Raw genomic sequence first — 26,531 nt, forward strand, 5'->3', positions numbered from 1 at the left:
GCCCTAACCATATTTACCAGATGTAAGTCCTACTGAGTTCAATAATGCCTGCATTCAAATAAGCAGGTTTAGGGTTGCAACCTTAATTTTAAAAAATAAAGACAAACACAACAGTTACAGAATGTGTTAACCTGCATAATTTGGCCTACACAGCATTGCCATTGAATAACCAGTGTAGTGTTTTAAATAAAAAAAAATTCCAAAGCAGATAATACTCTTGGCAGAATTGTTGGCAATCCTGCCAACAGTAGTGCATAGTGGATTTTCAATTTTGCATTCTGTTTGCCTGGCAGTAGTGTTCTCCTGCACATTTATAAGAACATGAAACTAAAGTATAACTTGTGACCTATCGAGCTGATAGCAGCTCACCAGCTATTTATGGTGGTTAATCAACAGCTCATTAAACTTTGTTTTTACAGAAATAGTGGAACAGCAAAAATAGTAATATTTAAGTACCTGTTGGCATGCCACAATACGTAGCTTGGAAAGTATGTTTGGCTTGATGGATCACACGTTTGACAGAACTCTCCTTATGTTCTGCGGGATAGGAAGTTATTATGATGTCAGCCCTGTGTCTTTAAAGGCTAGAGTTGTGCATCCTAGAGGGCATCAAAACTTAGATATTTTCTTCCTGACAAGCTTCCTCCTTATATTTACTAAGAAGGGCTCTATGAAGCTATTCAGGACACGACAATTACATTTTCTTTCTGTAATTGCAGCCTCTCGGGATGTCCTATTGCTGCAGCAGAGAAACTGGCTAAAGCTCAAGAGAAGCATCAGAGCTGTGATGCATCCAAATCAAACCAGGCATCAGATCGTGTCTTGAGGTATTAAGAGTTGCTCTAACACTTAATAGTACATACCAGATTAATTGCATAATAAGTTAGCCTGAGAGCTAAAAAAAATTATGCCACCCTTGAAGAAGTGTTTAGAATTAGGGCTTCTGGATCCCGTTCTCAGCATTTATCTGCCTACCAATATACCCTGGGGGTGGGTGGGTTAATGTTTTTTTTGGCAAATATCAATAAAGCTGAAAAGCTCATTTTTGTCTTAGGCATTGTTTGGTGTAAAGCTGCCTGCTGGAGTTCTGAAACTAAGAACAGTGTGAAAAAAAGTTGATATCTTTGGGAAATAAACTAATATTTACCGGTAAGTCTTGTTTTTTCCAGCAGGCGTTTACTAGTAAATATCAGTTTAAATGAAAACCAGAAGCCCTATTTTCAAAATTTAGTTTGCCAGTATGAATTTGTAATTCAAAAGTATATCATTTTTAGATTTAACAATGAAAACCACCCACTGAGGTTTAGTTGGCTTCTTATTCTCTCTAAAATGAATGCTAAAGTTACACCATCATATAGCTTACAGTTTTATTGCTGCCAATAATTCATGATTCATCTCATTCCTCAGGAATATATGCTTATAGAGTTTGTCCCGTACAGGACCTATAGGCATTTGCTTGAAGCAGGACAAGAAAGAAAGTTCTTGGGGAACCTGGGTTTCTAAGGCTAATATAACAGATTTGCTTTTTAGTTTAATTCCTGTGCTGTGTAGATCTTCCAACTGCTGTAATATTATTTAATTATATGCATATATTTAGATGTACATAGCATCCCCCTGTAAAAAGAGTTTTCTAGGCCTTCTGTGTCAAGAAACCAGTTGATTATAAATATTAACAGGATGGCTTAACTTGAAGGCAGAGTTTTAGATTCTGCTTTCCTATCACACAGTGACATCTCTAATAACCATTCTTTAGTGGCTCCAAGAAACTGGGTCATCTCAAGAAGTCCAGCCAAGCTCATTCTGCAGCCAGCATGTCCTCCTCAAGCTCAAATTTTAAGGCTTGGTCAAAGCATGGTGGGCTATTTTGGATTCCTTCAGCCAATTTATTTCCACATGTATCTACTACATACAGGGATGTTAAAAGAAAACATAACACCTTTAGAGTGCCTTCAGATGTCATATTTATACAATGGCGAAGCAGATCAAATGGTATCCATATACAGGAGCTATCCAGAATAATTCTTTTAGCCTAGAAATCTTGTGGTGGTTTTGCCACCAATATTATCTCTAATCATTCTATGAATGGTAGCTTAAAATGCACTTAGTATTGCCCTGGAACAGTGAACAACTGAAGTAGTTACAGGAGGTTTTTTTGTAAATCATTTCACGGTCTGGAAGACTGAAAATGCAAAGCATGGTAAAACTTTGCTAATGGTAAATGTGACTTACTGGAAAGCCAAAGACAGCTTTGAGTTTCACAGTTATTTTCTCTGGCATCTTCTAATTCTAAAATCATGGGGGAAATGATAGTAAAATTAGGTATAGACATCACATTCAGTGGCTTCTTATCTACAGTCATATATATTAACATGCTTCCCCCATGCTTTGTCATTCAGAAAAGTGAAAAATATTTTCCAAAGAGGCAGCATGGGCTGATCTGCATTGTTCTGAAATATGTTGTGAATTTATACATTTAGGGTTTAGTGTTTTCCATACTTTTCCACTTCAGATACAATCTGAGGAAAACTGCTGTGTTGATCAAAACAACAGCAACACAAATAGGCTCTTTGGTGCCTGCTGCCAAGAGGAAACAGAACAAAACTGGAGCAGCCTTACCATTGCGTTGGAATCAGACTTTCTTTAACAAGAAGTCAAATGCCATGCAGAGGAGGCTTCTTGTCAAAACCAGCACCAGAGTTTTTTGACAGATTCTTCAAATAGACGTTTTGGCAGTTTTGCTTCTGCCTTTGGAACCATCATGCCTCTCAGATCTTGATTGGTGATCTGAGTTACATTGTCACCTTAGACTTGACTTCTCCATTTCCTTTATCTTGTAGAGCTCTTTAAGATGAAAATTTTGAAGCTTGCCCTGTAATATTTGTGTTTGCTAAGCACAAAACTACTGCTCTTCCTCCCTTCAACTTGATTTCAAACGGAGTAACCCCTAAGCAGTGCCTAAGTTTTTGTGCTGAACCCTTGCCCTAAATGTAATTGGAGCTGTATCCTAGCAGCAAGAAGGCACTTCTGCCTTCTTTTTTTCAGACTGAGCAAAATGGTGGTGTCTTTGACATCAGGAACAGCAGCAATAGCGGTAGCCTGGTTCCTTTAGTTGGTAGTTCCTTGGGAAATATCCCTTTTGTACTGCAAGTGAAGTAGCATGCCATTAAAAAAGCTTTTGAGAAGAAATCAGCTGCATAAAATGTGGCAGCACTGTATATGAATCCTATTTTTGTAGTTTAAAACAACTTTTATTTTATTGATTTGTAGTAAGTACTTGCAGAACACTATTGGGCTCGGTTTTCTAAAACAGTAATTTTCTACCGCAGCATCTGAAATAAAATCAAAATGTACAAGTAATGAAATCTTATTTATGCATTCATCTTTTATCTAAGTTCCAAGGAAAAATATTTCAGAAGCCTAAAATATTACAGTTATATAATATTTCTTTCACTTTGAGAGCCAGAAAGCCAGCCTACATTATTAGACCATCTTGTTATAGACAAACTAATATTAGGGATACCATCAGTGATGATGCAGTTGAGACTGTGCTTTAACTATTTTATAGTCATCTTCCTTTTGAACAAATCTGGCACCTGTATTGTCTTTCATTGTTGAGATTGTTTAGCTATATATAATTTCCCCCTAATTTTGTATGTTCTGGATTTGCCATATTAGGGTTGTGACAAGAAAGCCTTTGAAAAGATTCTAATTTTATATGCAAAGGTCTATAGCACTTAAAATAAGACCATAGACTTCACAAAGAAACACCAAAGTTGCTAAATCACAAAACTTAAGTGTTTGGTCTCATAAAACAAGCGTGCCAATATAGGGGTTTTCTTTTGTTAATTTTTATTTATTAAATTTATATCCTGCCCTTCCTCCCAAAGGAGCCCAGTGCAGCATTTTCTTTATGGCTCCATGCTAGGTGAGGAAAAAGTACATATAAGAGATACGTCTTCTAGCAACTTATGTCCTGGAGAATTGAAAAGGGTGATGGCAGCAGCACTATGCAGTTTCCAGATCTAGGTGTTAAATGTAGGTCCAGCAGCAGTACAATTCAATGAGTGGGCTTTGAGAGGTTGGCGGACACACTAGATATCAAAGTACATGTGTGCCATTGCCCATACTTGGATGATCCTAGATTTAGACATTATTCTGGGAGCAGGCCAGCCTGGGAATTGCTATTGCTCCAAAAGTTATATGCACATATAGTATGCACAGGTAACTATTACTGCCTGTCTCCAGAGCTGTTACAGTTATGCTGCTCCCCTCATGTACCCTATACAGCAGGGAAACATACCTGTGTTTGTTTGTTTTCATGGGACCATTTCCCTATTTCTATTGCTATTAACCACATATGGTGTAATTATAATTCATTTGCTCTAGGCTTTTGTTGAAGGAAGGTGTTCTGCTGAAATACAGCTTAAGCATATTTTTTAAAAGTACATTACTACCTATTGAGTGCAGTAAACCAATTGATAGAACCATTGCTATCAGGGCTGCAAATTGTGTATTATGTGTCTAACACACTGTACATTTTTTTTAATTTCTAGGCCCATGTGTTTTGTTAAGCAGTTGGAGATCCCTCAGTATGGCTACAGAAACAATGTCCCCACCACAACACCCCGCTCCAACTTGGCCAAGGAACTAGAGAAATATTCTAAGACTACGTTTGAATATAACAGTTATGACAACCATGCATATGGCAAGAGAGCCATAGCTCCCAAGGTGCAATCAAGGGATATTTCCCCCAAAGGATATGATGGTATGAGGTGCACACTCTTTAATAATCAGAAACAAAAATTTGCATCTAACAATGGTGTGGGCTGTGTAAACCCCGTCTTCAATATTGTATGTGTTCATGCCCATATAATACAGTGGAAGTCTATTTATCTCACCTGCCTGCTTGGTAGCAATAAAAATAGTATACTTTCTGGCATTTTTATATATCAGAAATTGCAGCATTGAGACTTGTGACTGCTTCTGCTACTGCTCACTATGTGTAGCAGCCTGATCCATTAGGTCTAGGAAGTCGAAGCACAGGCCTACATCACTTAATCATGACCATAGTTCTTAACTACACAAGCACACAAGACTGACTAATAGGAGGCAGGTTATAAACCCAGAAAAGCAGAAAGAATGTTTTAAAAAAGAAAAGAAAAAGCAGATAAACAGACTTCTGCTGTATTAAGGGAATTGTCTTCATACAATGATAGTGTTGCCTTAAACTTGTTCATGAAAGCATGTTAAAAACTATATCAAGCTGGATTCATGATTATTTTCATTGGTAAAAGAATGCCTAATGATTGAATTTCTGGGGTTATTATTAATTTTGCTATAGAAACCGACAGTGGTGTAGCAGGCCATGTGGTGTAGCATCAGCTTTAACGCTGCCGTCTGGGAGCCCCAGCCCCATGGATTATGTAATGCTTTGGTAATTCAGAAACATAATGTGCTTGCTCTCCGGAGATAAGAAATAGAAATGTGTTGAGCCTGGCTGCACTCCCAACACCTTTTGTTAGTCATCTTAATTATGTGCCCAATATATTACCAATTTCTTGATGGGTTTGTGGGCTTTTGGGGCTGGAAAACCTGAAATTTTATATCACCTGTCTCTGAGGATGACTCTTCTTCTTTGAGAGAGAAAAATATGATTACAGAACAGAGAGGAAGCAATAGCAATGAGACTACACTGAATTGCTGCTCCTTTGACAGTAAAATGGGAGAGGAAAGATGTCCTGTATTTTCACTTTTGTGTATTAATATTCTATATGACAGTATAAATCAATCAGGTACCTAGCAGTGAATGTGAGCTATAAAAATGTCCAAGTGACAATCGGAACCACAATACAAAACCTTCTGTAGGCCTAACAGCCAGAATGTGTTGAGGGTGAGACTGATAAAGAAAAGAAAAAAACAGAACAAAACAAAACAAATATCCTTTTTTGCATCTAATGGGGAAAGAAGTATGAATTAGGGACATGTCCGTGTAATTTAGATTGTTTTATTGTTTGATGAGATCCACCTTCAACGTCTATGAGTTGGTAGAAAAGTGGAATATAAATATTTTAAATGAAGCAGGAGTCTCCCTATTGCTTGCTTTAGCATAAAAGCACTATCCAGAACATTGGAACATAATGCACAATCGCAGCATGCCATCCTCTGTTTGGACTGTGTAGACAGAAGTGGCAGGTGTGCAACACAAGGCTGTCTCTGGCTTCCTAGATGGGTCATGGTGAAGATGGCTTGAGTGTTTCTAAGACCTATTTGTCCAGGGTCCCATATTCCCTCCTCCCTCGCCACCAATCCTGACATAATTTAGATTATGATATGCCTTGCGGCGGGCTCCATGGTTCAGGAGGTTCTTATCAAGGTACCTTCAGAAGCTTGCACAGTGCCTGGAGCAGCACTAGGTTGGAACTCCTGGGCACTCTGGCAGCTTCCAGCTACCCACAGCCCAGGACGGGGGTACAAGGCAGGTGTCAGGATGTGTGGGTCCTACCAGGCTGCTGAGACCCCGCCAGCTGCGTCAGAATGCCAGATGCTGATACCACACCTCTTGCTCTGTAAAGTAATACATACACTGATGGTGATACACATACGATGTACAATATATATATATATATATATATATAGAATATATATATATATATAAAAGACAGTTTTGAAAGCAACAAACAGAACTTCACTCAAGCTTGCTCTGGATCCCTATAAGGATTCCGTTAATCACCTAAAATATATATATAAATGTAATTGTGATTAACCAAACAGAGGTTTTTGTTATATTAACAAAACGTTTCAGCTTCCGCCTTCATCAGCTGCCAACATACAAATGCTGTTACCAAGGTGGCAGTTATAGAGCTTTGAGGACGGAATGCTCAGAGGGCCTTCATTTGCAGAAGCTAAGTAGTGGTGGTACTGTCCTCCAGGTTCAGGCCATGTGGTGCCAATGTGTCCAGAGAGTAAATCCAAAAGTACTCCCTTTTGGTCAGTGCTGCTGGATTTGCTGGCATCTCTATCGCTGTAATGGAAAAGTCCAACAGGCTGTGACCCTCTATGTTAAAATGCTTTGCAACTGGTTGCTCCACTTTTTTTGTCAAAATTGCCAAAATATATATATATTAAAAAAACAGGTTTCTTCTGTTGAACAGATTAATACAGCCCTCTCTATTACTGGACTTCTAAAACTCTTAATTTGAGATATATTTAAAAGGGAAGACATGAAAGTCAAATGTGCAACATGCACACACACACTTCTCCTTAAAGCATTTTTATATTTTAAAAAGGATGAATTATAATGGAAAACTAGCCTAGGAAGGCAGATCTGACAAAGTACCTTAATACATTAATACCTCTTCTACTCCACCCACGAATTTCATTGCAGAAGCAGGGCAAAAGATTGCGACCTGACTGGTTTTGCTTTCTCGTGTCAATTTATACACAAATTTCATAAAACTAGTATGAAAGGGTTTTTGAGGAACTAGCGGTATTTTGAAAGGAATTACAGCTATTGTGTGTATGCCGTGAAGCTATCACACACATGGATTGGCATGGATTACATCTTTATTGTTTGTATAAATTAATGTGTAGGCAGGATCAGGGAATTACCCTTTTAGGACCTCAATTCACTAAAGAATTTAAGCATTCTTAGTGAAGCCCAGAAACCTAAGAATGGGCTTAAGGTTTAGGCTTATTTCTGAACTGAACTGAATAGTAAATGATAGAGAACATCTAAATGGGACTTTACTTCACTGTGTGAGGTGAGAGAACATTTTATTAATGAGCATGAAGTTGACCTGTGTTGTGTATGAGGCATAAAAATGTGTAGTGATAGTGATTCCAGTAGTAGTGTTAATATTAACAGTAAATGCTGCTAACAGAACAGCCCAAGATATTTATGTGAGGTGGAGCAACAAACAGTACCCCTCACCCACTCGTCAAGGTGCATAGTACCCAAGTGGAGCCATGTTATTTTGGCACTTGGGCAGAAAATTTCACAAGCATCTCTCCCCCTCCCTAGCAGTAAAAACACAGCAATAATAAATTAAATAATTTTACAATGTGCTGCCCTTCCATGACAGCCAAACTTATCCACCTGAGTCAGCCACCTCAGTCTGCCTAATGGTAGGGTCAGCCCTGACCTCAAAGTACAGATTTAATCTAACAAAGTCATTGCACAAGCAGAACAACATCTGCTCATGCAGTGGAACTTCTCCCCTATCATCCCCATCCCAAATCTGCTCCGAAGCATTGGGGTAAACCCAGAGTACGTTTAGAGGTGGAGGAGAGGGAGGGGAAATTCTGTTGAATTACTTCATTGAATAAAACCCTCACTTCTGACTAGGTTCTTTCTCTTATTGCATTTAAAATTAGACAAGAGACAAGAAAAGAAGGTCAGTGAGTGAGAAGGGCTATAACAACATCAAAACACAACCTGTGCGTGTGTGTTATGTGCCTTCAAGTCAATTACGACTTATGGCAACCCTATGAATCAGTGACCTCCAGTAGCATCTGTCATGAACCACCCTGTTCAGATCTTGTAAGTTCAGGTCTGTGGCTTCCTTTATGGAATCAGTCCATCTCTTGTTTGGCCTTCCTCTTTTTCTACTCCCTTCTGTTTTTCCCAGCATTATTGTCTTTTCTAGTGAATCATGTCTTTTCATGATGTGCCCAAAGTATGATAACCTCAGTTTCATCATTTTGGCTTCTACTGATAGTTCTGGTTTAATTTGTTCTAACATCCAATTATTTATCTTTTTCGCAGTCCATGGTATGCGCCAAGCTCTCCTCCAACACCACATTTCAAATGAGTTGATTTTTCTCTTATCCGCCTTTTTCACTGTCCAACTTTCACATCCATACATAGAGATCAGGAATACCATGGTCTGAATGATCCTGACTTTAGTGTTTAGTGATACATCTTTGCATTTGAGGAGCTTTTCTAGTTCTCTCATAGCTGCCCTCTCCAGTCCTAGCCTTCTTCTGATTTCTTGACTATTGTTTCCATTTTGGTTAATGGCTGTTCCAAGGTATTGATCCTTGACAAGTTCAATGTTCACATTGTCAACTTTAAAGTTACATAAATCTTCTGTTATTATTTTGGTCTTCTTTTTTTAACAACTTTTATTCAAAATCTCATATAATACAGATTAAGTAAAAAACAAAAGATAATTTTTTAACATAGCAAATATAAACCAACATAAATCTCAACTAAACAAAATGGAACAAAACAGAACAAAATGGAACAATAACTAAACAGATGGAACAAAATTGAACTGATATTGTTAATAATACAGAGGGAAATACTGATTATAAACATATAACACCAAGTATATCTATGGGGATAGAAAGGGGGGGAGTAGAATATCTAATATAAAAAAGAGAGGAACGCTGATTACCAGACTTCAGGAGAACCAAATAAAGACATATTTTGTCGGAACTGTCCATCCATGTGTTTGTCTTTCCACATAAGTCATAAAAGGCCATCATATGGCAGCTAAGTCCATAGGACCCACTAGTCCTTTTAGCTCCTTGAGGCAATAAGTTAATATTTAAGAAACTGCGAGAAAAACAGATTTTTGAAACCAAGTGTCCAATGAAACCAAAGAAGCATCTTTCCAGCCCTTGGCTATAGTTAATTGTGCTGCAGTTAGCAAATAAATGATTAGCTCCTTATACAGTAACTCTGAATTAGAGCCAACAAAGACACAATCTTGGATCTAAAGTAACTTCCCATCCAATAATTACAGTAATTTCTCTAATGACTGTGTGCCAAAACTAAAAAATATACTGATAATTCCAAATCATACGATAAGTACTCTGGTCCCCACAGCCCTGCCAACATAAGGGAGAACCTGATCGAATAATATGGGTCGATCTCACTGGGGTTAAAAACCACTGGTGGATAACTTTTAATATGTTCTCTCAAACATTGGCAGAGACTGATCAGAGTGGGCGCAAAGACCACATTTTATTCCACCGTGAAGGATCCAATTCCATTCCCATGTCCACTTCCCATGCAGCACGGAGAATCCCAAAGGGGGGAAATTGTACATTTACCAATAAGGAATACAATCTAGAGACGATCCCTCTACTTGTGCCCCTGAATTCACATAGTAGCTTTTCCAGCGGTTTAAAAGGCCTAGAGCCCATGTCCTAACCTCAGGATGTGCAATGAAAGAGCTAATTTGGCATACACATAACCAATTAATCCTAAATCCCTGCAACCATTCCATTAATTGTTGCTCTGAAAGAGGAATGCCCTGCGAGAAGAAATCACTTAACCGACATAGACCAGCTTGAGTAAGCAGATCTGAAAGGGCTTCCCTATCCGGTGCTTGAAAAGTAGGAACAAAGGGAAGCAGGGTCAAGGGAGATGGTAAGGAAAGGAATTTGTGTTGCCATTTACACCAGAGCCCCATAGAGCATTTAGTAAATGTTTGGTTAAATGAAATAGGAACAGTATGTAGTCCTATTTCTTAGCAAAGTATAAATGCAACAGTGGAATTTGAGAATAACCAGCCTTCTCTGAGACATACTAGTTAATCAAATAATAATATTTACTCACGACCTTCATACGTTTAAGTAAACATAGGCTCTAGCTTAGACAGAAATAATCTGTAGTCTCAGTCTATTTTCAGTCATTGGTGAGGATGCTCCTGGAAGGAGCGTCGGGCTGGTCCCTCTGCTAGAGGTTAATTGAGAATATGCAGAGATCTCAATATCCCCAGGCAAAGGAGGAGGAAGAGAAGGTAAATAACCCCACCCTTTAAGGAAGTTATATCATGGTAAACAAACATATAGAAATATCCCCAATACTGGTTAGAGGGGACATCTCCCTATCTAAGGGGGTGGCATGCAAGCTTGCTTAAATCCAACAGTAAATGGGTTAGGTAAGCAATTCCAAAGAGTCCACAATGTGGGGGAAAGAGGCAAGATACTTAACGGAATGGGGAGGGACTCTCCTGTTTTAATACCTATCCACAACTTTCTGTGGTCAGAAAACAACATAGGAACAATTTGATAGATTTGGAATGCTACAAAGTAAGGATACAAGTGCAACAATCCCCACCCTCCCAATTCAGATTTAGAATATAATAAAGATGAGGATAATCTTGAAAGCTTTGACTGTAAAATAAACTCATTAAATAAATGTTGCCATCCATTAAGCATCTTTGGTGGGATAGAGATTGAGAGAGTCTGAAATAAAAATAAAAGTTTGGGGAGAGCCCCCATTTTTAATGCTGCTGCTCTGCCCAGAATAGTCAAGTATAGAGTTTTCCATTTTTTTTAAATCCAAAATTATATCTCTCATAACTGGCAAATAATTCAAATGAAACAGCTTATCCAGATTCCGTGGGATTTTAAAGCCCAAGTACCACACCACATTTTAACATATTTTGATTCCTGTGGACCAGCAAAAAGACAGCTGATCCTGGAGGCCCATATTCCAAAAAAGGGACTCAGATTTATCATAATTCATATGCAAGCCCCAAATAGTTCCAAACTCAGAGATGATGCAAATGAAGTTCGGCATAGAGGTAAGTGAGTTTGAAAACATAAGGGCCACATTATCTGCAAAAAGACTTAATAAATGGTTTTGTCCCCCAAGATCATATCCCTTAATCAGTGGGGAATCCCAAAGCAAAACAGCAAGTGGCTCTAATGAAAGGATAAAAAGAAGAGGGGATAACTTGCACCCCTGTCGTGTTCCACGCAAAAGAGGGAAGGGGGCAGAGTCCACATTGTTAACACACACCACTACCTGAACTGGTACGTACAACTTTGCAATCGTCCCCAGTATCTTATCTCCCACCTGGTACATCTCAAGGAATTTCAGGAGATATCACCACTCAAGTCAGTCAAATGCCTTAAAAGCATCGAGGGTAACCAAGGCTAGTGGAGCACAATCTGGCATGATGAATCATGTTTAGCAATCACCTGATAGAATCTGAGAGTTGTCAGTCGGATACGAATCATACCTGGTCTGGGTGGATATACGCTGCAATGCAAGTGTTCAGGCGCTTCACAAGGAGTGCAGTAAATAATTTCTGGTCCTGGTTGAAGAGAGATATGGGACAATAGGAATCAATTTTCATTGGGTCCTTCTCAACCAGGACTCAGGAATGTCACCCCCATCTAACAGCCCATTAAAAAGGGCCACCAGATGAGTGACTAAAGACTCCTTGAAACCCTTGTAAAAATCCCCAGAAAATCCATCTGGAACAGGTGATTTACGGAGCTTAAGTTTAAAAATAACAGCCAATACCTCTTCCAATTTAATTTCCTCATTCAACTTTTCATGGAAATCCCAGGAAAATGGGCGAACTGGTATACTGTTCAAAAAGACTTCAACACAGTCATTATCTATATTTTAGATGTATAGAGATCTCTATAAAAGTTAGCAAATGAAGCCACAAAAGCTTCACAATCAGAAATCTCAACACCCCCCGCCGACCGTAATAAAAAAACCCCACGATGCCTAGCCTGTTTGCATTTAATTGCATTTGCCAGGATGCACGAGTTCTTATTATATTCATAAAATTTTTGCCCCAAATAAACTAGAGATTTAGATACAGAGTCCACTTCCAAGGCTTCTATGGAGTTCCTTGTAGCTACGAGAGTACGATATATTCTGTGAGATTCCGTTATCTGGTAACGCCTTTCCAAAATGGCAACCTCTTCCAATAACTGAGTCCTGAGGAGGGCACCCAATTTTTTATGCTTTACTGCTTCGCTAATTCCCCCCCCCAGGACTGCCTTCATAGTGTCCCAGACAACTGGACGAGAGGGTCCACTAGCTGAATTTAACTCAAAGTATTGATTTATTGCATCACATAAAGTATGGACGGAGTCCTGGCGAGACAGCAAAACCGAATTAAAGTACCAAATCGAAGATATTCTCTGAAAACCTTGCAACCAGATTAATAATTACAGGGGAATGATCTGATACCAATCTAGGACCAATACCATTCCCAATAGGGAATCTCAAAGGGACACATCTAAAACAGCATAGTCAATTCTTGAAAGAGACCAATGGTGGGAAGAGCAAAAGGTAAAACCTGGCTCAGCCGGCTGCCACTCCTACCATGCGTCCCAAAGATTATGCAAGTCCAGGAGAGCACTAAAACCCTGTTCCCTAGCAGGAGGGATAGGACGACCCCTGCCCCTCCGATCAAGCCCCCCCCATGACACATATTAAGATCTCCACCAATCATGGTTTCTTCCTCCTTAAACCTTTCCAACAAATGAAGAACCTGACAAAGAAAAGACCACTGCTGGGACTTAGGGCTGTAGATGGAAGCAAAAGTGAAGATTTTGGAGCCCAAAGATCCCTTAATGAATATATATCTACCATCAGGGTATCTCCTAATTTCCAGAACCTTGAAAGGGAAGATTGCTGCAAAAAGTATTGCCAGCCGTCTCGAGTTGTGGGTTCCGGGTGCAGAGAACTTGTCACCAAAGTACTTATGCCCCCAAAGACACATCTGTGGAGAAGCACGATGCATCTCCTGGAGGGAGATGACACTTGGACAGTGTTTTCTAATAACATCTGTCACTCTCTGGTGTTTAATTGGATCACCAAGTTTCCTCACATTCCAGGACATGTGTGAAGTCTCCCCTATGACTATCTCCCATTAAGAAACCAGATAGTAATTAATAATGTCACAGGGCAATAAAAGTTTAAACTGGATCTAATCCACGTATGTCCCTGACATTCCCCATCTGAAACCACAGCAAATCCACTCCTCTCCCATCCCCTCACTTCAGTAGTTCCAGCCAAAAAACAATGAAAAACAATAACTGCAAATTAAAACCCAACCATAACCATTTCAGACAACCAGCCATAACACTGAGAACCTGAAAAGGGATTCTGCAGAGGAAACGAAAGCCTTTGCTGGTAGGTGGCCCTCTGTCTGAAAAAGAAAAGGGGGGGATGCCACTCAAACACTGCTTATAACCTGACACTGCCACAAATATAAAATATCACATATATGAACTACCCAACCAACCAAAGGAAAGAGAGGATAATGCCTATCCCAACATTAGTAAGCATAATATAAGCCTAAAGGAGAAACATGAAGGGGCAAGGAAAGAGCCCAAGAAAGATTCCTGAACACACACAGAATGTTTCCCCGCCCCCAAAACCTTAATACCAGATGAAAAACAAAACCCTCCATACAGTAATCAATAGAGGGAATGCTGGTGATATCCATGTTCATTAGCGATTTTGAGAGTGAAGATTATGGGATGTAGAAGATTGCAGATCCAAATCTCTCAGAGTCTTACGACTTCTTTTCAATGGTTGGCCGCGGGACAGTGGTCCATTGTTCAAGATTGTCTCTGTCCATCTCCAGTTCTTCACTCCATGGCATCTTATGATTCAAAAGGAGCAGAATGTGTGCCGCTTCCTGCCTGGTGACCGCGGTATGCGTGATTCCATCTACCATTACCATGCAGTGGAATGGAAAACCCCACCTATAAGGGATCTTTGCTTTCTGCAGTTTCTCCGTTGCAGGGCGAAGGAGGCATAGCTGCCACAGACTATTGCTGCTGAGGTCCTGAAGAACAACTATTGGGGAGTCCTTATAAGTCAGGTCTGATAAGGAGTGGGCTCATCGCAAAAATTCCTCTTTAGAGTGCTGATATGCGAAACAAATTACTACATCCCGGGGCTTAGATGCACCAGTAGGTTTTGGGTATAGAGAACGATGAGCTCTTTCAATATCCCGCGGTGTTATCTACCAATCTGGAAAGAGCTCTGCACACCATGAGAGGAGAAAATATCCCATGAGCCTTTCAAAGCTTAAGGAATCCCACGTAAGCACAGATTCGGTCTACGTCCCCTGCCCTCCAAATCCGCAATCTTAAGTTGGAGATCCATTGTAGACTTTTTTAGTTTAAAAATCAGCTCTGCATTTTGAACACTCATATCTGCAGCTTCCGTTGCTGTTGTTTCCGCTTCTTTGATTTTACTATCCAAAGATGCCAGTTTAGTCTCAATAGATTTGAGTGGCTGCCCATTCCTCTTTGAGATCTCGCATTTGCTGTAAAAACTGGGTAGCAAATTTCCTTTGAATGAGAGCTGCTATATCTTCTGGTTCACCCTCCGAACTAGGCCTCAAATTAGAAATGACTGATTTAGTCGGAAAATGCTCTGTGAGAGCTTGCTTCCGCACCAGTTGGCTTCCTGAAGATATTCCTTAAAGGATATCTTCCAAAATCAATTAACTCCACTTATGAATAGGGTAAAATAAAGCAGTGATCAGGCACAGAGCCCACGCTCTAAGCAACCATCTCAGAGTGCAGTTAGCCACACACCCTACTTTAGTCTTCTTGACGTTCAACTGTAATCCTGCTTTTGTGCTGTCCTCTTTAACTTTTATCAGCATTCGTTTCAGATCATTACTGGTTTCTGCTAGTAGTATGGTATTGTCTGCATAAATTATTGATATTTCTCCCTCCAATTTTCGCACCGCCTTCATCTTGGTCCAATCCTGCTTTCTGTATGTTATGTTCTGCATATAGATTAAACAAATAGGGTGATAAAATGCACCCGTCTCACCCTCCTTCCAATGGAGAACCAGTTGGTTTCTCCGTATTCTGTCCTTACAGTAGCCTCTTGTCCAGAGTATAGGCTGCGCATTAGGACAATCAGATGCTGTGGCACCCCCATTTCTTTTAAAGCATTCCATAGTTTTTTATGATCTACACAATCAAAAGCTTTGCTGTAGTCTATAAAACACAGGGTGATTTTCTTCTGAAATTCCTTGGTCTGTTCCATTGTCCAACATATGCTTGCGATATGATCTCTGGTGCCTCTTCCCTTTCTAAATCCAGCTTGGACATCAGGCATTTCTTGCTCCATATATGGTAAGAGCCTTTGTTGTAGAATCTTGAGCATTCCTTTACTTGCATGGGATATTAAGGCAATATTTTGATAATTACTGCATTCCCTGGGATCCCCTTTCTTTGGAATTGGGATGTATACTGAACACTTCCAGTCTGTGGTCCATTGTTTAGTTTTCCATATTTCTTGACAATTGTTTGTCAAAAATTGGATTATATTAAGCTTCAGCGACAAGCTAGTGGGTGTATAAATTATAGAAGCAACCTTGTCCAGGCTCAGGGAGCTCACATTTGATGAGCCCTGTACAACTATAAATTGATACGCATTGTAACCTGCCAGATGTTTTATTACCCCTTTATATTTTATTTATAAATATAGGTGGCTTTTTGAGCTCTGGGTGGACCATTATGGCTGGTAGCGGGCTGCGTTCAACTTGGTAGATTACAGGTTGTGCAATAGAAGCAAACAAGCAAGGGACAGGATCCAGAGAGAGGTTAGTTAGAGGTTTACAAGAAGTAAATGAGGAATGGCTTGGGAAAGTCAGAAGGAGTGTGGAAAGGAAATAAGGTTTAGAAGGAGCGGGTTCAGAAAAAGAGTTGTTTTGATGTTTTTAAAAATTGTAATGATGCTTCCTTTTGAACCTTTTTCTTCTACATTTATGCTGCTGCGTGTATAACTTTGTGGGTCCCTATAAAACCAGTGTGGTGTAGTGGTTAGAGTGTTGGACTATCACCTGGGAGACCAGAGTTTGAATCCATGAAGCTCACTGGGTGACCTTGGGCCAGTCGCTACCTCTCAGCCTCGGAGGGAGGCAATGGCAAACCATCTCTGAATACTGCTTACCATGAAAACCCTATTCATAGGGTCACCATAAATCGGAATTGACTTGAAGGCCGTCCATTTTCATAAAACTGTATCATGTATGCATGTAGCAAAGAGATGCCTTTGTCTAGTTATACAGTAATTCATTGCTGTACTGTTTGTGGCATATTGATCCCTGAATTTTAATTGTTTATTTTGTTGATGTTGGAGGTCAGGGTGGAAATAGAAATATAGTATAAAGCGTTCATGCAGTGTATGAGGTGGACCTAAATTAGAGTTTTCTGACCTTCAGCGGTGTCCCTCTTCAAGCTACACTTTTCTCTGTCCCTCAGCAGTCATGTCTTCTAAAATTATGTACTGATTTATTTCAAAATCAGTATTTTGTTGGCATAATTATGGGTGAAACTATTATCTGAACAGATTATGTTATCTAAACATCTGGTTATTGAACAGAAGTTAATACTGACAAATGATTTAAATGTGAAAACAGAGTAAAGGATTTGACATATTAACTACTGGATGTTTGAATTATTTAATATTGAGGCATAGCTTGTGTCAAAAATCATAGGGAAAAATGTCAGGTAGCTAATGCATGCTTAAAATGCAAAGCAGTGACTCACAGGAGTTTCTTTTTAAAACAACATAGTTGTGGTATGCGAACAAGCACACATAGATATGCCCAAAATCAAATGGTTATAATCACGGTGGCTACATTTGCACATCATTTTAAACCACAGTTAAAGGTGAATGAATGCTGGTGCATGGGGAGAAAATCGTAACTGCTTCCTTCCTCCCTCTTTGCTGCTGCTGTGCTATCAGGAGCTAAGCCATTATTTTGCTTGGGGTTGCATCCAAACCCAGGCTCATATTTTGTCTCCCCCAAAGACTATGGCAGGTAAGCCAAGAACAAACATTGGTTACACCTCATGATTTGTTTAGAGAGAGACAAACCATGAGCCTGGATTCAGGCACAATGCTAAGCCAAACCCTACTTTAGTTCCTGGTACTGCTGCTGTAGCAGCAGGAGAGATAGGGGAAGGAAGTAGTCACAGTTTTCTCCCCATGCACCAGTATGCTGCATAATCACTCTGAGTTAGGCTAACTGTGGGTTTAAAATTACATGCCACAGTCTTCATTCTCGTTTACAACAAAGTGCTCCAGTTCAATCATCTTGGTTCAAAGGCTTCTAACATCAGCTTGTAAAGACTTAATCCACTGTGTCCCTCACCTAATATCTTTGGCAAGCGCATTTCCCCTGTATCCCTTGGAACTTTTTGACCATTTGTCATGGCCTGCTGTCCACTCTTTGCCAGGTTCTACCACATCTCCATTTAAAACCTTTATGCCTCATCTGCTAGGTATGTTTTTCCCCTCCCAGCTCCTGTTGGCTTCCTCCCCGAAGTCAGTTTAAAAACTGCACTGCTCAGCAACCTAGTCTAATTCCACTGTAGTTATATATTTGACCTGAATATTTACTCTCAGACACATCCTCATGGTAGCCATTAATATCTACCAATAGATATATAGGGATATATATTGTTCATCATGTTTGTCACTTGGCAGGGAGATGATAGGAACTGGAAGATTTTCTAGTTTGGATTGACACATAAAATATCAGTATCAAATTCAGTTTGGAATATAATCTATGTGCAATAAATTAGGATCAAAAGCAAAGGATTATTCTCCATACCACTATATTTAGGAAACGTACAGGCATGAAAACTTATTGTAAAGTTTGTGTGTTTCTACCCTAAACATACCAGAACCAATGCACCATATGTCCCCTTGTTAAGAAGTCCGCAGATCTTAGAGCAGACTCAACCCAGCTGTATCATGACCTTAGGAAAAGGATTATCCTCACTGTGCTGTGGCACCTGCTCTGCAGGAAAGCTGAAGATGGAAAGATGATTTGCTAGAAGAGAGAAATCCAGGGCAGATAGACTGTGTTTTATCCTTACCTATGATGACTTTGTTGCCTTGACTGTGGAGAGATCCATCTTCAGGCACTGACACCTCCTCCAAGTGATTTCAAGGTGCCAGCGTAAACTTATTGTTGTATTCAGATACACCAGGAATAACAGCAATTGGCTTATATACTGTAGGCCACCTCTGTCTCGTAAAACAGCTCTATAGCAATATGTTTTGACACAGTCCCCACCTTAAGGGACATTTTATCATGTGAGAATTGTATGTTCTGCAGGAACACAGGCATGTAAATGATAACAAAAGTCCCTGTGGTGGAACTATATCACCCAAACCTTCATCCAAAAATGGATTCAGTGCAGTATACATAAAAATTTGAAATCTACAATGCAATATTAAAATGACATAAAATATTAAACAAAAATAAAATAAAATGAGAGAAATATTATGCAACTGCTTGAAGATATAAAAATGATATTGAACTGCCTCCTGCTTGCACATTAAGAGGTTTGCATTGGAGCCTGTCTTGATATTCCCACCATCAAAGATCAGATGGGTGATACCATGACAATGGAACATTTCCCCAGGAAATGTTTGCCAAGTGTCTAGCATAATCAGTTTTTGCTGCCAGGTTAAACCTTTTTTATTTGCCCAGGAATTTAACTGATCTTAGCTACTTTATTTTAATGCTGATACACTGTCCCTGTTTTATTTGTATGGTTTTTATATTATTGTAAACACTTTTGAAAATCGTGGGTTAAAGCCAGACTAGAAATCGCTTAAATAAAACATTTAAGACTTTAGAACTTGTAATATTATCTTTGTGGTAAGATATACCTGCAATAAATCCTATATTACTTGCATGAAGGGGCATCATACATTTAAAGAGGGTGTAGGGCCCCACCTCCCTGAAGGTTGGACAGCTGCCCCCAGACAAAGAGAGACTCTGAAATGAGGAATCCTACAACCTCTATGTGCATAGCATCCAAAACCTTGCATGATCAGATTTCCAGATTTCCCACAGAAGCCTATGTACATATAGGTCAATGGTTGTAGACTTCTCCAGTGTAATGTTCATGCCTAATGCCAGTGGTGCAGCCCCACAGTTTGATGCCCATTTATGCAAGTCACAAATGAGGGATACCATAGGAGTCTTAAGGAAAACAACTGAAGAGAATTTTTAAAACATAGGGTGATACAGAGTAGATGCTCAGAGTAGATCTGTTGAAATCAATGGACTTAAGTCCATTTATTACAGTGGGCCTACTGTGAGTATGACTAACGTCGGATATCACCCATAGTGAAAAAGAATCAGAGCCATTAGTAAAATATTAGACTTAATGCATCACAGTCAGGAAGATTTATTCTCTGGGTTATTGAAAAACCTAAGAAATTAGCTTAAACTGATAGAATTTCAAGCTACAAATGAGTGCCTTGATCTCATACCGCTGTTGTAGAAATATTCAGATTAATTGGCTTCACGTGATGTGACCCTATTGCTAGTGTAAAGGTACCTCACAAAGACTATTTTTTACATAAGGCACTAAAAATTGTCTTTGATCATTTTCACAGGTGACACAACATGAAGTCTGGAGCCCCATTAAGTGTAGGGGGACTTTAAAAATCCAAGTAAACTTGAATATGATTGAGTTGCAAAAAGTTCACTTGAGACTCCCTTCCCTCTGTCTGCACCATGTGTGCATGGACTGAACTAGATGTTGCTATGGAAGATTCATGACTAGGATCTTCAGGACGGACAAAAGAAAGTACTTCTTCAGACAGCAAATGGCTGATGACCATCAACACAGGTGGCTTTAAAAGAGGATTAGACAAATTCATGGAGGATAAGGCTATCAATGGCTGATAGTAATGATGGCTGTCTCCCACCTCTGCTGTTGGAGGCAGTGTGCCTCTGAATACCACCTGCTGGGAATCACAAGTGGAGAGAGTGCTGTTGCACTCCAGTCCTCCTTACAGCTTTCTTTGGGCATCTGGTTGGCCACTGTGAGAACAGGATATCTCTGGCCTGATCCAGCATGTTCTTCTTATGTTCTTATCGCCTGAGGTTTCAGAAATTTAATAGCAGCTGCAATTGCCAGAAGGGGAGGAATTCAAATCAAAACTGGGCTAGGAGTTTTTAACCCTTTCCCCTGTACCATTTTCCAGATTATAGTCTCTCTCACACACGTACATGCACACGCACACACTGTCTAAGCTGCTATTTGCCGCCCAGGCAAAACATCCCAGTGCATGGTTTAACATCACATCTGAACTTGTATTTGTATATTGTATTTGTATATTAGATACTGCCATGAACTTCAGAGATTGTGGCAAATTATAATAGCTTATATAACAGAGAGTGTCTCCCTGTTTTATATTTAGAATATATACTGTTTTTAACTGTATCTATCCCCTGGGGATGACTTGAGGTTTGGAAAGCCAAGCAAAAGAGTACGTTCATAAATATTGCTTTGCAGCATTTTGTATTGTTGACAGTGTGCATCATTTCCCTTCCCAGCCACACATTCTGTCCTATCTTGGTGCTGCCTAGGGATGGCTTGGAAGGAGGAGGGTGGTCATGAGGAGAGGAAGGGGTCAGAGATAGGCAAATACTCCCAGAAAGAAGGGGCTGTAAGGCAATCGATTGGATGGGTGAAGTAGGCCTGCTAGTCCCAGGAGATCCAGGATCATCTGATGAGTGGATGCCTTCTTCCATTTTGTTTAGGCTGCAACACTTTTAAAGGCAACACTGAGGAGATCAAGCACATTACCTTCTCAGTGAGCTTGTTTTTTCCAGGCCACAGAAAATACTATGAATTAGGAGCTTTATGCAAATTCTCACATTTTACTGGGGCATCGCATTCCTTCCTCCTGCCAAGCAGGTGTTTGAGCTGTTCAGCTTATATTGAGAAGTTGCAATTGGGTTGTTAACTGTGGGATAATCAGAGGGTTTTTAAGCCTTCATTGTAGTGCATTTTGCTTGCCATAAATCTGATCTGGGTCACTGCAGAACGCCCTGGAGATGATTGCTTTGCTGCTTTCGGTATTGAGTTCAGGTTTCTTGTGCAAAGAAGCCACACTCAAATATGATAAAATTGTCAGAGGTGATTCCTCTACATACACTCACACACACCTTGGGTTTCTCCCTCGCTTAATATCCCTTTTCAGTATCATTCTTTGCAGCTTGCATTGCTTTTTCATGAACGTACATAAACGCAGGCCCTGTTGAGTCATCCTTGTCATCCTTCCTTCCCACAGCTAAACGTTACTGTAAGAATTCAAGCCCAACCAGCAGCACAACAAGCAGTTATGCCCCTAGCAGCAGCAGCAATATGAGCTGTGGAGGAGGCAGCAGCGCCAGCAGTACCTGCAGCAAGAGCAGTTTTGACTATACCCATGACATGGAAGCCGCGCACATGGCTGCTACTGCTATACTGAACCTTTCCACTCGTTGCAGGGAGATGCCTCAGAACCTCTCCACTAAACCTCAGGATCTCTGTTCCAGGGTAAAATTTGTACATCTTATCTCTATATGTATATTTATTTATTTATTACATGAAAAATGCGTAACGCTTTAGTGTCTGCACTAGCATAATAACAATCTATGTAAAATTCAGTAAGAGCTTCCAGTTAGACTTAATCTTGTTCTCCAAATAAATTCCAGCGATAACGTCCTGCAGCTTTGCTGTGGCAGTCCAATAGCGACCATCTGAAATGATCCAGTTCAGAATGTGGAGTTTAAAAACAGGATGGCAACAAATGAAACAAAAGCCTGCTGTAACTGTTAACTATTTTCTTAACTGGTGACATCTACTGAGAATACAAAGGTTATTGAAGCTGCATTCACTGAACTGCCTGTACTATAGTTTTAAAGTGCATATTGGTATTTTAAAAAGAAGTCAACCTATAATTTAGCAATTTCAGTGGTTATTTTCTACATGGAAAGTAAGAGCAGTTTAGCACAGCTGAAACAGGTTCCTGGTATGTCCTACACAGGGCCAGTTTCATGCTATGTGCATAAATACACATCAGCAAGGCAGCAGGGAGATTGGTAAATTTGCCCCACAAGCATCTCCTCCATCTTCAGCCCTACACCACCATGTGATCACCATTTTGTATACTGCATCTCCGTTTTATATGATGTATGTGTCTCCATGGAGACTGCTACTTTCAGTAAGAAATATTCCCTTGATAGTATCTTCAACATATTGAAAAAGAATAGCTGGTCTTCAGCTCATGGATCACTACCCACTGCTAGGTTGTGGCCTGATCTAAGGTGGGTTGCAACAGCGGCACTACTGCCATACAAATATATATCTAAAAACATAAGAAATTAGTTCCAACTTCCAAATGCATGTTTGGGATGAAGTTGGGTCCTGAGTCTGAAAAGGTTGAAGACTACTGAGCTGGGGTGTGAAAAGAGCCACACCTGGTGGCTGTTCCATTTTGCAGGAAGGCTGTGACCCTACTGGTGGTCTGCCATTATCTAAGCCAAACGACATCTTTTGTAAGCAAAAGAAAACATTTTAAAATATGTCCTTGTGCTTTTGTGCATTAATGGCCTGCTGTTTCCCACCCTGAGCCTAAGGAACGTTATATGTTAAACATTAATGGTTGTTTTCCATATGCTTTGATGTAGGGCTCATAGACAGCTTTCTGATTTCTCACTTCTGAGGATATCCCCCATGGTGGTAGGGAGATCTGAGGCATCCTCCCACATTAAATGATACATCAGTAGTGGGGACTCAGAATTGTTTCTGTTAGTACTGTTGCTAATAAGCATGAAGACACAGGTAGCCCTGAATACCAACTGTTTCCCATTGTTGGTTTTGGAGGGAAAGAAAGACTTGTGCTTAGCTGTGCCTCCCATAGCTCACGGAATTAGCTATGCATTCCATATATGGCAATGGGAGCCTTGTACATACACTGGGATCTGTATCACAAATTGGTTGCTCAACACATAGTCCTTAAGAAACCCATTCTGGCTAATCAACGGACTGTTTTGTTCATGTATCTGTACACAAAGATGAAAGGTGCTAGGGATGGAGGAGAAATCCACCAAACTGATTCCAAAGCAAACTCCCCTAATTTGATTGGAGTGAATCATGACCTGGACTGGATCATGAGTCCACTTCAGATCATGGGTCCTTGGATCCCTTTGTGAGGTGGATCGATGACTACACCACTGCCTGTGTTCTTTGAAAAGCAGTTTCTATCCTTTAAACTTATAAAAATAGTTAATCCAGCTGCCCGCAGCCTAGAACAGCTGGCTCCTTGACCTCCCCCACCTTGAATAGAACACGTATCCCTGGGAGCAAAGGGACTTGATGGCATTCTTTACAGAAAAAAACAAGCTGCACCCATGTAAGTACTGGCAGGGCTGCAGCCCTCAATCTGCCTCATAAGTACTTTTATTTTATTTAAAAAAACAAATCTTGGTTTTTCCATACAGAAAGGTTATAGCTCAGTAGTAGAACATCTGCTTTGCATGCAGAATGCCTAGGGTTCAATACCTGACATCTCTAGGTAGGTCTGGGAGAGATTCCTGCCTGAAATCCTGGAGAGCTGCTGCTAGTCAGTGTAGACAGTACTGAGCTAGATGAAGCAATGGCTTGACTTGGTAAAAGACAGCTTCCTGTGTTCCTATGTTCCCATCCCCACCCAGAACTGAGGTGGATCAAACTTTAATGGGCCCGTCCATCATTAGTGCTGACAGACCTTACTGTGAAAATATAAAGTTATCCCAGGTGCCAATAGTCCTGTCTTACAGGCTCAGCACAGTACTAATAGTGCTGCGCTGGCTGACACTGCTTTATAAATGATAGTGAATGCTTAATGGATAATAATCACTTGGCAAAGCTGAAAGGGACTAATTGCAAGAAAGGAGTAACTCTTACAATTAGGATCATGTACTAAAACAATTTATTCAGACTAAAAAAAGAAATAATAATCTTTTTTTTAAGTTATTGCAAAGAAATGTTGAAGTTTTTCAAAATTCTGAGAATCAATGAGATGTTACTTGTTTCAAAACATTTTCAGGTAAAGCTATGCTTGCTGCTTGAGACCACTAGATGGCTGTGCAAACAAACACTCGGAGGGTGAATCAAATCAAGTTTTTGAGGCTATATGTGAACTTTGAATCTGGCAGACATATTCTGCTTTTTACAGAGGAATTTTCTTTAACAAAAGATAAAGATAAATGGATAATGTAGCATAGACCTAGAAGTAGCTATTAGAAACAATTAATGTCAATTTAGAGGAAAAGAGAAAGCTTCTGTTTTCATTTTCTTACATCAATTCATTTTATTATCCTACAGATGAGAGGAAAACTTTTTCTGGCTGTTAAGTAATATTAACCTGGCTTAGGTAGGAAAAATTAGGCAACAATTGGAAAATGTTTCATTATTTTTATGAAAGAAAAGAGGAGTTCCCTTTCCCAAATGTTTCCCCCTTTTATTAAAATTGAAATAGTACTTCTGGGGCAGTAAATGCCACACGAAATCACCATCAAGGATGTAATCAAGTTTAGTCTATTAGAAAAGATATCCAAGTAAAATTGCAGTATATGATTTATACAGGTGATAAGAATGGGAAAAGACTTTCTCTTGGAGTGTCTCCTGGAAGCTTTTATTACTTTGTGAGGAAAGCAAGTTGCTAGAAATATGAGGAAGCGGTGCCTTTCATACCAAGCTTGAAATAAGATTTCTTGGGGGAGTCTCTTGAAATAAATATGTATTACTTGGTATATTTTGACTTTTGTATACATCTCTGTTCATCCTGATATGTCATTACCTGCATCAGGAAAATAAAGAGTTGAAGGGGTGTGTGTGTAAATAGATAGAATGATAGATATAGATATGTATGCTTCACTTGCAAAAGAAATAGAAGAAAGGTGGGAAAAAATGCCTCACTTTCCCTACACACTTCCTCAATCGCTGCAGGGTATGTCAGTACCAGTTTCTTTTCCCCAAGCTGAGATGATTATAAAGGAGGACTTTGTAGAGTGTAAAGGCTAGTTACCTTTACACAAAATATCAGTGATGGGGTGTCTTTGTGGTTTGAATGCATTTTCACTTTACGCGAAGGTTAGTACAAAGGGATTGTCCATTGAAACTGCCTGTTGGTGTTACTAGTTGAGAATGGTATGTTATTTTTGTTTTTCATTGGTACTTAAAACTTTTGTCTTTTCTGATTCCACAGCAGTTAGCACTTTAACGTTTTTGTTTTCTTTTACTGATACATTATACTTTTCAATTGTTGCTTGCTCACCTAAAGAGGTGCTTCAAGTCAAATCAGATTCATATAGTTGTTTATTCAAAATACTACACATGTCAAGGAGTAAATCAAGACAGCGAAATTAGCAACAAGAAAATGTTTTGGAAATATTTCTTATTATATGTCTTTCATTACATATCAGTGTTGTCAAGAAGCAGAAATGTTAGTAGAGTGTTCTGTATATGCTGGGAAATAATTGACAACAGCAAGTTGAAAGTATACCCTTGGCATGTGTGTTTTTAAACAGAATCCTGATATGGAAGTTGATGAAAATGGAACGTTAGACTTGAGCTTGAATAAGCAGAGGCAGCGAGATGGTTGTTGCACCATTTTGACGCCACTGGAACCAATGTCACCGCAACAACAGGCTGTGATGAATAACAGGTGTTACCAGCTGAATGAGAGTGACTGCTGGGACTTGCCGGTGGACTACACAAAAATGAAGCCTAGTAGGATAGATGAAGATGATTCAAAAGAAATTAATGTATGTCTCTTTGATCTCCAGGGTTGTTTTGATCCGTTAGATTTCTAAAACCTGGTGGAAGGAAATAATTTCATCACAATAGATTATTGTTGACATCTGCTTAAAGTTTGCACTATAAGCTATTTTATCATGTGTTTATTTTTCATATCCTTTTGAATTCCGTTTGAACAGATCAGG

At 39.6% G+C, this 26,531-nt stretch overlaps 1 protein-coding gene across 1 annotated transcript in view; it reads left to right on the forward strand.

Annotated features, from left to right (window-relative positions):
* The window catches only part of MYT1L (myelin transcription factor 1 like), a 585,413-nt gene that overhangs the window by 507,260 nt on the left and 51,622 nt on the right, over positions 1-26,531 (forward strand). Inside the window, exons 11-15 of the mRNA XM_061622863.1 lie at positions 720-827; positions 4,554-4,765; positions 10,376-10,378; positions 21,854-22,101; positions 26,118-26,354. Coding sequence (XP_061478847.1) covers positions 720-827; positions 4,554-4,765; positions 10,376-10,378; positions 21,854-22,101; positions 26,118-26,354 — 808 coding nt within the window. The remainder of the gene's footprint in view (positions 1-719; positions 828-4,553; positions 4,766-10,375; positions 10,379-21,853; positions 22,102-26,117; positions 26,355-26,531) is intronic.

Source organism: Rhineura floridana, chromosome 4 (genome assembly GCF_030035675.1).
Source record: "Rhineura floridana isolate rRhiFlo1 chromosome 4, rRhiFlo1.hap2, whole genome shotgun sequence".
Lineage (NCBI taxonomy): Eukaryota > Metazoa > Chordata > Lepidosauria > Squamata > Rhineuridae > Rhineura > Rhineura floridana.